Here is a 13714-nt window from a genome sequence, read left to right as displayed (position 1 = left end):
AGACTGTAAACAAGTGCTGCTGCTCATTATCCACACCTCGCCTCCTCTCATGTCTCCTCATCATCTCCCACAGAGATTCACCTGCATTCAGGATCATGATTCCTGACCAGCAGAGCAGAGAGGATGATGAGGCAGATTTTTTATTTTTTTTTCTGGAGAACCCCTTTAACTCTGCATTAATCATATGACATCTATATTGTTATATTTATCACAATGTTGGTAAAAAAAAAACACGTCAGTAGACTTGTATTTAGTTGTATAAAAGTCTGTATTGTATAAGCAATGCAATAGTCTATGTACAGTTCATGAGTATTGCTGCCGTCTTACAGAATCATCATCTTTAGTTTGGCTTTTAAAACCAGTACAAAATGAGAGAGGGCGACGAGTGTAACATAAGACATCTGACCACAGCAGGACTCTAAAAGGTGGCCATACACAGACAGACAGTAGGGCTGATGTTGAACGCTTGATTGTCTGGTTAATGATCGTTTTTCAGGCACAGTCAAACATTTAAGTCTATATGGGCCGATACAGTTGTTCAAACTGGCCATGCATGGACAATGAGACTGGTTGAAGGAGGGATGATCTTTCTGGGTAACGTCTGCCTTTCACAGATAGATCATTCGTGGACTACTGGATGAATATTTAACACAGCTGACGATAACAGTCAATGATCATTTGTTGTTAAATTTTACCCAATCCATTTTCATCACCTTTTGACTATGTATGGTCACATTTAGACTGCGGTCTCCAACCTACATCTCTTCAGATATTGTAAAACTGCAACTTCTAACATGGCCTTATAGCTGCATACATACATTTTGAAAGAACTCTAGAGCAAGGGTTGAAGACCACTGTACCAAGATCTCTCTCTGACTTGTGAAAGTGGAGGGAGGGGATACAAGTTGGAGATATACATATAATGGATGCTACAGAGACAGGAAAGGCCACGCAGGAACATATTCAGGAGAGAGATGGCAGAGAGGCATATCTTCATTGTATTGATTTGGCACGGGGGCAGTGAGTGGAAAGGCACTTGTGCTTCATTACAGCACACAGGAGCATTCAGGGATCCAGCCCATGCAGGACAAGGATTTCATTAGGCAAACATAGTCATCTGGAGCCACTGCAATGATAAAAATAATAAAAAAAAAGACATTAGAAGCATGGAAACCCTAGCCACATGAAACAGCTTTATGGACATTTGGATGGCTATGTAAGTACTGCCTGCTCACAGGCGTAGATGACTTCAATGAGGCCAGTATCAAGGTCGTTGGTCAGAGATGGCTAGAATGGAATTACTTTTCTTATGTTAAAGCTGTTCCTCTGTCTCCCCAGAGATGAATGGAACTGGCTGAATGAGCTCAAGAACAGGTTTCTGGCATTCCCATCCATCTCTGGAGGAATGCAGCAAGCTCTTCATGCTCTCGAGCCAGGAACAGGTGTTCGGGTCACCTTGTTTTTTTATTTAAAGTCATAGCGAAGTCCCAGAGGTTGGACCCTCACCTAATTAAATTTTATAATGTAATCTAAATTATATCAAATTGATAAAGATCGAAATAAAAGTGAAAAAGTAGTTCTGGTCTGCCCAGATCTTTAGTTAAAAGGAGATTAGACGTATCCAGGATTAGAAAAACATGGCTGCTTCTATCCAAAAACACTGCCATAACTGTCCATGCATTGTGTCTGGTATTGCGGATCAGCTCCATTGAAATAAATGGGAATGAGCGGCAATACCACATACAGCCTGCCAACAAGTGTGGCACTGTTTTTGGAAGAAAGCATCTAAATTTTTCTAATACTGGACAACCTCCTAAAGGGAATCTGTCACCACCTTTATGCTGCTGTTCCCAGAGCTGTCTCGCTTATGTCTGTACATATAGTAGTTTTTTAAGAGAAGCAGAGGAAGGTGTCCTCATATTAATGAGCTGCAAGGAAAGCTTCACGCACCCGACCCCTGCTGTCAATGATTCTTTCCTTTTTCCCTATTACTGTGCATAAGGAGCAATGTGTCAATCAATGACAGGAGATTGGGGGTGGGCGAAGCTTTCCCTGAAGCTCATTAATACTGTATGTACAGACATAAGAGACATCACTGGGAACAGTGTGATTACAAGTACTCACTCCATTTAAGTGAATGGATTCAGTACTTGTAATGATACTTGCTTCCGAGACCAGAGGCGGTGTAATGAAGAAGCGTTCGCATGGAGTGCCGCCACCTCTTTAAAAAAGTTGATCGGTAGAGGTGCCGAGTGTCGTACCCCCACCGATCAGATAGTGATACTATCCTGAGGATAGGTCATCCAATATAAAACCCCTGCACAACCCCTTTAAAACTGGTGACATATGCCCTTTAATGCTTAGCCACAAATGCCATGGATAGTGCCAGATGTCATAAGCAGACACTGCTACGTCTTTTTGATCTTGAGACTAAAGCCGCATTTACACTGCCTGACTGAGCAGGCGACTATCAGGAAGGAACCGTTCCCGATAACTGCCTGCTCATCAGTGGAGGTAAAGAGCTGCATTTACATGCAGCAATCCCCTCCACTGTACAACAGATCATGTGGGGGGAATTTATCATGAAGGGGAGTCTGCGTTGGTGTACTTTATTCCACATTTATCAAATGTCACATATTGTTTGATAATTTTGCTTTATCCTTAAACCTAACACTTTTGTCTAGAAAAGCTACTCCAATTTTCCTACTCCACCCTCCTATTGGGATGAGATTGCGACTTTTTTTTTTTTTTTTTTTTTTTTTAAGTATTTATGTTAAAAGGGACACTGACAGGCCCAATAAGCATAATATTAGAGATTATATATATATATATATATATATATATATCCCCCAGCCCTTGGTGTTTTTAAATCAGAGTGAAAATAGAGCTGGACCCTCCATGTTAGAGTAGGTCCCACCTGATAAGAAGCAACCTTGTCGCCTGGTAGGTGGGCCCGACATATTTTTGATCAATAATATGCGCTAAAAGCTTCTTTACTGCATTTGCAGTTAATAATAATAATATTGGCGTCATGTATTTGACCCTGTTCACATATTCACTTGTATACTCAGTCTTAGTGCATTTAGTGGTGTGCTGCTACTTTATTTGTTTGCTGTATTATTGCCGGGTAGCCTGCACCTGCTATTTGTCTCAGGAGGTGCTGTTCCGTTTTTTGCTTATATGTATATTATAGAGGACTAGGCATCCTCTTTGGAACTTGGCACTCCTCGCCCATCCCCCAGCCCTTGGTGTTTTTAAATCAGAGTGAAAATGGAGCTGGACCCTCCATGTTAGAGTAGGTCCCACCTGATAAGAAGCAACCTTGTCGCCTGGTAGGTGGGCCCGACATATTTTTGATCAATAATATGCGCTAAAAGCTTCTTTACTGCATTTGCAGTTAATAATAATAATAATAATAATAATATTGGCGTCATGTATTTGACCCTGTTCACATATTCACTTGTATACTCAGTCTTAGTGCATTTAGTGGTGTGCTGCTACTTTATTTGTTTGATATATATATATATATATATATATATATCTCTATCTATATATCTATATATATATATATATATATCTATATCTATCTATCTATATGCACAGGTCTTCTAATGTGTATTAAAATCATATAACTATACCCCCTGTCCACCTTATAAATACAGTAAACTCATGTTTTATAACCTGATAGAATCGCTCTTCTTTCTGCCCAAGGGGCGGCGTTTCAGCTTCACTTGCGCCCCAGCCAGCCTCGCCCCAACCGCCGCTTTGAAGCGCCGCCCAGCTCATCAATATTCACTTCGCTGGGCGGCTTCTGCTGTCCCAGACGTTCCGAGATCCCATAGCTTTCTACTGGGCATGCGCGGGATCTCGGAACGTCGGGGACAGCAGAAGCCGCCCAGCAAAGTGAATATTGATGAGCTGGGCGGCGCTTCAAAGCGGCGGTTGGGACGAGGCTGGCTGGGCGCAAGTGAAGCTGAAACGCCGCCCCTTGGGCAGAAAGAAGAGCGATTCTATCAGGTTATAAAACATGAGTTTACTGTATTTATAAGGTGGACAGGGGGTATAGTTATATGATTTTAATACACATTAGAAGACCTGTGCAGTCATATACCATATATAGCTAAATATGCTTATTGGGCCTGTCAGTGTCCCTTTAAATCTGGAGTTAAACTCATTAACATAGCTAACTATACCTACTTTCCATCCACATTTCAAAACTGGATTGAGTGGTGTAAAAATTCAAAAAGTTGCAAAATTGTGCGTACGTTAGTTCAAAAAGTCACAAAGGCCCTATTTTGTGACTTTTTGAAGACAGAATTCTGTAGTGAAGGCATGATAATTCAGGGCCATTGTTTCTAGGCAGAAGAGCGTTGTTCACAAAACTCAATCTGCTGCCCAGAAAGTATTACGTACCATAATTTGGCAAGTTGGCAAGCATGTATTATATTGTATTCATATGTAGTAAATCATTTTTGTCTGTGCCATTTCTATAAAATTGTAACAGACATGAAAAGGTTACACTAATTTAGCATTGTGTGACGATCCAGTGAAAGTCTAGAATTTGCTAAGTGAAAACAAAGAAAGAAAATAAAAAGTGTCCCAATGAATGCATGACTTGCCAGTGAAGGGCTTACCGTGAAGAGGTTGAAGTTGATAACACCGTCTTTGTCCGTGTCCATCCCCTGGAAGAATCCTAATAGAAGAAGAAAATATAGGGTTTCCAACCAGTCCAAAGCTTGTAAAAAGATGTGAGAAAATGAAGGCGGTATCCACAAACCAATTCTGTCCAAAAGTGCAAAAATCTAAATGATCTTAGTGGATGTTAAATTGCTTTGCTCAGAAGGTGTACACAGATGTTTGGTGAATGGAACAAGATCATTTTATCAATCATTTACTGCCATTTTCATACTGGAAAATATGGCTGAATTTCAGCTTTTGTATTGTGGCTGAATTGAATTTACGGTAGATCACCAAAAAAAATCCTATAGTGATCTAGGTTCAGGTCAGATCAGAGAACCCCAATAGACAAGGGTCGCCACATTCATCGGAGAAGGTGTTTCCTTAACGTTTCAAGAACTGCTTCTATGGAAACCAGAACTACGATGTAGTCAAAAACCATGTCATGTTTTTTTCTTTTTTTCTGACAAATATTAATTGATAACTATTGATAGATCAAAAATACCCGCAAACCTGCTCTGTGAGGCCTAGCATTGTGTGGGTTTTTAAAAAGCTTGTGGTAAACATCAGGCCAGAGAGCACCACAACCTGAAAGGTAAAAGCCTAAAACAAGAGATTCACTTACTAAACATGGTCTCCAGCCGGATTAGACAACACACAAAGCTATCAAAATCCACTGCCAGGTCGGGCTCTGCATATCGGGTGATGATGAGCTGGTGCAGGGTATTGCTAAGTTTGAAACCTAGAGACAAAAATGTGTAAATTACAGTATTTTAGGGTAGATCTTTATTTAATGGACCAAACTGGAAATTCAAAAGAGATGTGAAACTAACCTGCAAACTCCACCGCCAGACGCATCTCATAGGCATTCATGCTCCCAGACTTATCCACGTCAAACTTTCTAAAAACAGTCTAAGAACCAAAACAACGAAGACAAAAGGTGACTAGCACTCTACAGCTCAGCTCAATGGTCCACTTTTGAGTGAATACACAGTGAGCGGTACACAGCTGGGATTAGGCAGCCTGGCATATACATGTTATAATTCACATCAGAAAACTGACGTAAATTACGCATGAAATCTACACCAACTATTAACTGGTGTAGATTTCACTTCTCTTGCATGGACCTCCAAAGATGTGCTACAATTAGGAGCTGTGCACCTCCTAATTGTGGTGCATCTGGCACTAGCGGGGGGAGTGATTAATGTGTATAAAATATTGGTCAATGCCCCCCCTAGTTGTCTACCATCATGAGCTGTGTCCAACAACCACCTCTGCTGCCTGAGATCTCACCAAATAATTCTTGATCTTGTTCCACAGGATATTGAATTCCACCATTCCAAGTTTTCCATTTCCATCTTTCTATGATATTACAGTTAAAGAAAACATCTACAATGCTTCAAACTAATGATGACCCAAAACTTATACCAAGCCACTGAAGGCCAACACCCAACTGATGTTGAAGGCTATATACTGTATTTTAGGTTGTTTTACCTCTTTAATGGAAACTCTCATCTTTTTTTTTTTTTTTCATTTGTGACACGCGATTCTAGATTAAAAATGAGTTGATCCTCCACCATTAGCAACTCCAGAGCATTAGGTCCCATCGAATTCTACACAGAAGGACAGAAGGTTTGGGACCAAAGAGCAGGTAATAAGAAGGATTAGAACCAACGTCAACAGCATCACAATAAAGGATACATCCATAAGGTTCACCATACTGCGACAAGACTCCACGCTAAACCCTTTAGTGCGAAGGTCTTTATCTGCAATTAAACAAGATAATAATAAAAATATGGAAATGAAAAGTTCTTAAGTGGTACAACATGACTGAAGCCATATCCATAGTCCTGACAACATACCATCTGTTCTCTTTTTATACACTGGAGGGTATACTTACGTTTGGACATGATTTTGTTTAATATGGACTGTAGCTCCTGCACACTTATTTCCATATCCTGTATATGATAAAGAAATAGGCATCAGTAATACCCCCAATTAATAAATATTACAGGATGCGTAGTCATGAGTGTGTACCATTATATAAGAAGACGAAGGAGACAGATTAAAAAGACTCACGGCGGGAGGCTAACACTGCCTCTCCTGCTCTACATGACATGCCAACATTGTTTGCCTAAAGCTGCTACTAGAAGGGATTTTCACATCATCGAGTTCATGGCAGCCGAATAGCAGCTATATAAATTCATATACTAAAAGGAACAAAAGATATATGCCAGTCACCGATTAATTCAAATTTATTGGTGAGTGCCACAATTTTGGTGCGGTCTACCTTTGCATGCCTCACACACTCTCTGCTGTGGCTCTTTGGACCCTCTTGTTCCCCCCGGCTGCTTAGTCTCAAAATCCAGCCATAAAGAGGAGACGGAGCTGGTGTCGGAGACTTGTAGGAGAGCAGGAAGACCGAACAGGCACAATGTGGCATACAAAGGACATATATGTAAAAACAATATACTCCCAAAACAGCAGCTAGAAGAAGAGGTGGGGAGCTGCTGAACTTGCCTGAACCCATAGGATCTCTTTAAGGACTGGTCTCACCCAATAAAAATCTTTAAAAAATGTGGTGGTACTACCACAGCATGTGAATTTGGGGTTTAATGTACATAGACATGCATTTCATACTTGTTTATCACCAACCTAAGGAGCAGCTCAGCTCTCAGCGGTTATTGCTTGTATACTGAGTAAGGAGCCAGGTATTGCCTCTCTATTGATTTACATAAATCCAAAGGCATTGAGCTCCACCTAGTGGTGGCTACAGGCAACCAGAGTTTTACTTTGTGAAGGGAAGCAGGGTATATGCAACTCAGTTTGTGAAAATCAGAGCTCTGACCCTTACAAAAGTCGTGTTAGGTAAAACAATAAAAAGAAATGCATTTGTCAGAGTGGAGGCCAGTGCACATATTCTGTTGTGCAGTCCTTGATTTCCATGTATACCCCGCAGTCCTGTGGATGAGCCTCCTACTGTATATCTACAAATATAAATGAGAATGATTGCATTATAATTATACCTCTCCAGCAAGCTGTCTGAAAAGTTTCTTGAATCCATCATCAAGTTGATCTTCAGATAAGGTTTCCTTTAGGACAAAATAATCAAGAAATATTACCAATTCTTCTTGATCTCTCTGAAGCATTTGACACCATAGACCACCATCTCCTCCTTACCATGCTCCAATCTATCAGCCTTATGGAAACTGTTGTCTCTTAGTTTTTTTACTATCTCTCTGGCCACTCCTTCAGTGTGTCATTCGCTGGCTCTACTAGATGGCAGATACTGCGGATTGTGGTGTTTTGGATATTTTTTTATGTAGAAAACCAAAACAACAAAGCAGTGCCATAATTATATTGTAATTAATTATATCAGGCATGCTCAACCTGCGGCCCTCCAGCTGTTGTAAAACTACAACTCCCACAATTCCCTGCTGTAGGCTGTTCGGGCATGCTGGAAGTTGTAGTTTTGCAACAGCTGGAGGGCCGCAGGTTGAGCATGCCTAAATTATATCATTTTATACACTGCTGTTCATAAACCTACACTTGAAATAAACTGCATTATCTGTGATGAGGATTCCTTGCAGTGTCCGTGGTGTTAAATCCCTGAATTATTTGATGGATAAAAGATCCATGTTGATGGTACAAAGGTGTCATAGCTGACGATGGGTGGAGGATTAGTCATATCAAGGGCGGAGCTTATTTTGCACTAATTTCTTACTTACCTCGGAAGGTAAGTTAGCAGTGATTGGATCATCCATTTCCCTGAAAAAGAAAAAAGAGTATTTATGAACATGAGGTGTGTATAGGGTTGGTTTATAAGACAGGTGACACAAATGTCATAAGTATAAAGAGCATATTTCCCTCCAATAATACACAGATTGATTTAATTATACACTGTGTAATGCTTAATTTCCCCAGTGGTGGCGCTGCAGGGAAACTGAACACTTGATTGGATGAATTGTGAAAAACTCAGCATGTTCTATATTCTGCGTTATTCACGCAGCCCTGGCCCCATAGAAGTGAATGGGGCTTCAGTGAAAAACGCATTGCATCCGGAAGTGCGGATTCAATGTGTTTTTCACCGATGGTTGCTAAGAGATGATGTTTGTAAACCTTCAGTTTTTTATCACGTGCGTGAAAAACGCATCAAAACAAAAATCGCACCCGCACGGAAAAAACTGAACAACTGAACGCAATCACAGACAAAACTGACTGAACTTGCTTTCAAAATGGTGCGAGTTTTACTGAACGCACCCTGAACACATCTGAACCTAATCCGTCACGCTCGTGTGAAAGAGGCCATAGAGTTATCACTGTGTTATCTGTGGTGTTACATAGGACTGCAGGGAACATCTACTAAATTATCTGTAGCGTATGATGCCCCCAAAGTGCCTCCCCTCACAGTACGATGCCCTCTTCGTGGCTCCTCTCAGAATAGGATGTCCCCTAAGTGCTATCCCTTACAGTATGATGCCCCTTTAGTGTCCCAATGTAGTATATTGCTACTAAGTGCCTCGCTCACAGTAGGATGTCCCTTAAGTATCGCCATACAGAATGAGGCCCCCACACACATTGATGCCCCCTTAGTGCCCCCCTCAGAGTGATGTCCCCTTAAGTGGCTCACACACAGTATGATCCTCTTAAGTGCCCCTCTTACGTGCTCTATATGTGCCTCCTTATATGGCCCCCACACAACATGATGCCCTCCTAAATACCCCCTCACAGAGAGGACCTATCAAGTGCAGAGGTCCTTTCACAAGCAAGTAGTAGATAAGCTGTGATATCACCAATTGTGTATGGTGGATCTTGTGTTATCTATAGAGATGATATCTGTCATTGTAATCCTGCCGGTGATGATAAGCAGATAGCAGCAGTAACATGATCTGTACAGACCAAGAAATTGCACCTAAAATTAGGCGTAGTGGCCAGTGTGAAAACTGCATGATTTTAGGTTTTTTTTAAATAGATATTGACATGGAAATTAGAAATGTCAATTAAAAAAATATATGTTTAACATAAGAACATGTTTTAAACAATAGGTCATTTTAGGATGACTCCTTCAGTTCATGGCGTCAGTAATACAAAGCTGCAGTGCTAAACAAGGCAATCATACCCATACCTTTGTACTATTATATCCATTTTTGTCCTGTCTATGAGGCTGTCAAATGACATGTTTTCCCCACAATCACTTACTCTGTGCCATGAGTATTTTCTGAAAAGAGTCTCAGGACAAAATCTCCCTCAGTATTCGGCTCAAAGGTGGAAGGCACCACTATGTATTCGCCGGGAGGGAGCTTGTGTCGAGTGCTGACTTCTCGCAGGTTGATGAACTGCTCGGAGCGTGCACGGGATGCATTTGATAGGAAAAAGTCACGTTTAAGGTGCACAGCTGACTGTCCCACGAACTGGTGAAGTAACAGTGCACATGTTACTACAAATATGTCAAGAACAAATATACAAAAATACATTAAGAGATATTGAAAACAGTAAAAAATACAATTATGTTTTTGGAAGGTAATATAGTAAATGGACGGCAATATAGCCAAGATGTTACATCAGTGAGGAGGTTTTGTGTCACATGTGATTGTGGTGGTGGTGGCTTCTACATGGTGAAGACTCTACTGAATGATCAGGTCTCACAGTCACATTGTATTAAAAAAGAAATACAACATATAGTACACTTGGTTTTAGTACTAAAATAGGTTTACCAGAAACATGTCTATAAACCCTATTAATAGGAAGAATAGCAAGTAAAATGGCAAGACAGACATAAATAACTCAACGCTACTCAGACATAATACATACCTCCCTGGGTACCTGCAAAAAAGGGAAAAAGGGAAAACAGATTATTGAGATATTCAAGGTTGCACTCTAATCTAGAATAAACACGTGGCTTATAAAATAAAGTATCCACTCCCCTACATCTTTGTATTGCACCACTCATCCCTGGGATGTATATGGAATTGCAGTGGATCTCCATTCAAGTGAAAGGGTCCAAACAGCAATACCAGACATGGACTATACTGCAGCTATTCCTGAAAAATGTGAAAGCTGAAGAAAGATTACAATCCACTTACTTTTGTTTTAGTCTACTTTCACACTCGCGTTTTGGCTTTCAGTTTGTGAGATCCGTTCAGGGCTATCACAAGAGGTCCAAAACGGATCAGTGTGCATTCTGAATGGAAAAGGATCCGCTCAGATTGCCTCCGTTCAGTCTCCATTGCGCTTTGGAGGCGGACACCAAAACGCTGCTTGCAGCGTTTTGGTGTGCGTCTGATGAAACGGAGCCAAACGTATCCGTCCTGGCATACAATGTAAGTCAATGGGGACGGATCCGTTTTCTCTCACACAATCTAGCACAATAGAAAACAGATCTGTCCTCCATTGACTTTCAATTGTGTTCAAGACGGCTTGGCTATGTTAAAGATAATACAAACAGATCCGTTCTTAACGGATGCAGACGGTTGTATCATCTGAATGGATCCGTCCGCACAAAACGCAAGTGTGAAAGTAGCCTAATCTGGTATTCTATATTGGTTGCCGTTTTACTTAAGGGGGTTTGTTTATAGAGCATGTAAGGACTTTTTTCTATTATTGCCAAGAATACAAAAACTTTTTATCAGGTTTACAAAAAGTTGGCGGGGTGTTGGCAGGCAGAGTGAAGCAAAGGCAGGATGCAGCCCGAAACATTTAATAATATTCATGTATAGATCCTTTCCACTACATTTCAAAAACATTCAGGGCACAGGGAGAAGGGAGAAGAGACAAGACACGGGAAGAACAGTGGCTCCCTATTTGCATCCATGTGTTTCAGAGTAAACCGTATAGTAAACTGTACTTGGGCAGCATGAATTGGATGGAATGTTCTCTTTAACTTGTGTTATGATAAAAGCTGATGACATTTCTATAAACTGAAATGTGATAATTTAGTCTAATAAATCTAATAATTCAGAACTTGTCTCCAGCAGATACAACATATCCAACAAATTTGCTAAACAAATCAAGTACCTCATAAACAGCAAAGCCAATGGTCTCCATGTCCTTGCCAAATCGTCTCTCCTTCCTCCGGTTCTTCTGCATAAGGGCTAGAAGAAAGGTGCAGCCTTTTTCTGAGCCATAGTCATCATCATCGTCTTCATCTTGCAGTTTGATTTTGAACTGAGGATTGATCCAGAAGGTTGCTGGCAACAAAAGAGATTATTCTAACAATCTTCTCAACTTGTGATCGTTTAGGTCTTTCATAGAAAACAGGGTGACAGTACTAATGACAAAAGATTAACGACAGCACACTGCAAGACCAGAGGGGGAGTTCGGACTGGTTGCATCTCTCCAGGTTATGAACCATATCATTTCCATAGTGTTTTCCAACTAAGGACTAGACCCAGCTGAACATGCAGCTTTTAATGGCTGTAACTTTTTGATAAATCTTTACTATTTTAATCTTTAAAAGCGTTCCTCTTTATGGTAAAGTCATTGTGATATATGACAGACACTTTTGGTCTGTTAGAGTGAAGCTAGCACCATGGATTGGGCTGGTGATCTTTGGTGTTTTGGTTGAGATTTTGGAAACTTTTTACAAAATTTTTGAGAATGATACAAGAGATCGATTTAGCTTTCTGTTCTTCTGATCCATCAGACGAACAGAAAAAAAATAAAAATAATAAAAAATCCACTATTTTGAGCATCCGTTATGATCAGGTCACATCAGATTGTGTCACTTATGCCAGAGGTCAGGTCGTTTTGACGGGAGAAAAAGTCCTGCATGCAATACTTTTGCTCCAGTCCGGAAGAGACACAAACTGACCATAACTGATGCTCTAAATAATGGATCTGTTTTTCTTCCTGTTCTTCTAATGAATCAGAGGAATAAAAACTTAGCAGTGATGTGGACCCAGCCTTATTGTGAAGACAATTTTATTTTTACTGTTCTTGTGTGTCTTTTCTATGCTGGGTCAATGAGAGGAGAGAAGAGCATCTCTAGCTCTGGAAGACCGGTTTTATTCTGGATCACACAAACAACCCATTAATATGAATGAGCACTGTGTGAGGGTCCTTCTACATGGACAGATTTTCTGCCCATAACCAATCAACGATACAACCTGCCAAATCACCACTCATTTGAGCTGTATTTAATGGGGCAACCATCATTTGTTCGACTGATGATTAGCTTTAAAAGGGGTTGTGTCCTTTTCAACATTTATGGCAAATTGCTAGGATGTGTCACAATGACAGGTGCCAATCTCACTTCTGGGGCCTGATTCTACCTACAAAATTGGGCCCCTGAAATCAAGGGAGTTCAGCTGCACATGAGCGACCACCTTCCATTTATCGCTATAGGAGTTCTGAAAATAGCCAAGCGTTGCTTCAGCTATTTCTAACAGTCCCACAGCGGTGAATGGCAAGTGTCCACACTTGCACAGCTTGCTTTATATTCCCTACTATGGAACTTCTGGAAAAAACAGAGAGCACTCATTTGGCTATTTTCGGAAGTCCCATAGCAGTGAATGGAGAGATGCTTTCTTTCACTTCAGGACACCATTCTGCAGATAGGAGTGTGTCCCAGAGGTGAGACCTGCACCTGCCATTGTGGCATATCCTAGCAAAATATCATAAATATTGAGCTGGGACAGCCTCTTCAAGTGTACAGCCACACCATGCAGCGGAGATGTGGCAGCTGTTTGGTTCAAACTGCAGAGCCATGCCAGCTGTACTGCTATTCAATGAACGCATGAGAAACTGATTTATTTATTTTAGTGCCGCAGCTTGCATGGTAGCATAGTACAAGCAGCAGAGCTACCGGGTCTTGGACACATTACAGCCGTGTTGTGTGGCCATACCCTAATTCTTACTTTCTCATTCAGCGGTGCTGCATGGAAATTGAATACTTCACAGAACCCAAATTTACAACCTACTTAAAAAAACTTAACTTTTAGTTCCAAGAAAAATACTTAAATCCTTCCCTAAAATATCCCTGCCCTGAAAAGCATGCAACCACCGTCTTCAAAACTATCCCTTTACCACCATATAACGC

At 40.8% G+C, this 13714-nt stretch overlaps 1 protein-coding gene across 1 annotated transcript in view; it reads right to left on the bottom strand.

Annotated features, from left to right (window-relative positions):
* Positions 1-249: 249 nt before the first annotated feature.
* CAPN1 (calpain 1) overlaps positions 250-13714 on the bottom strand; it is a 55902-nt gene continuing 42437 nt past the window's right edge. The window contains exons 11-22 of the mRNA XM_044269376.1: positions 11692-11864; positions 10489-10500; positions 9877-10088; positions 8406-8445; positions 7704-7769; positions 6578-6635; positions 6379-6443; positions 5971-6039; positions 5511-5589; positions 5303-5419; positions 4635-4693; positions 250-1126 (exon numbers count right to left, since the gene is read on the bottom strand). Of these exons, the coding sequence (XP_044125311.1) occupies positions 1100-1126; positions 4635-4693; positions 5303-5419; positions 5511-5589; positions 5971-6039; positions 6379-6443; positions 6578-6635; positions 7704-7769; positions 8406-8445; positions 9877-10088; positions 10489-10500; positions 11692-11864 (977 nt within the window). The 3' untranslated portion in view covers positions 250-1099. The remainder of the gene's footprint in view (positions 1127-4634; positions 4694-5302; positions 5420-5510; positions 5590-5970; positions 6040-6378; positions 6444-6577; positions 6636-7703; positions 7770-8405; positions 8446-9876; positions 10089-10488; positions 10501-11691; positions 11865-13714) is intronic.

Source organism: Bufo gargarizans, chromosome 10, assembly GCF_014858855.1.
Source record: "Bufo gargarizans isolate SCDJY-AF-19 chromosome 10, ASM1485885v1, whole genome shotgun sequence".
Lineage (NCBI taxonomy): Eukaryota > Metazoa > Chordata > Amphibia > Anura > Bufonidae > Bufo > Bufo gargarizans.
The sequence above is the reverse complement of the archived record's forward strand: the minus strand, read 5'-3'. Positions and strand labels throughout refer to the sequence as shown.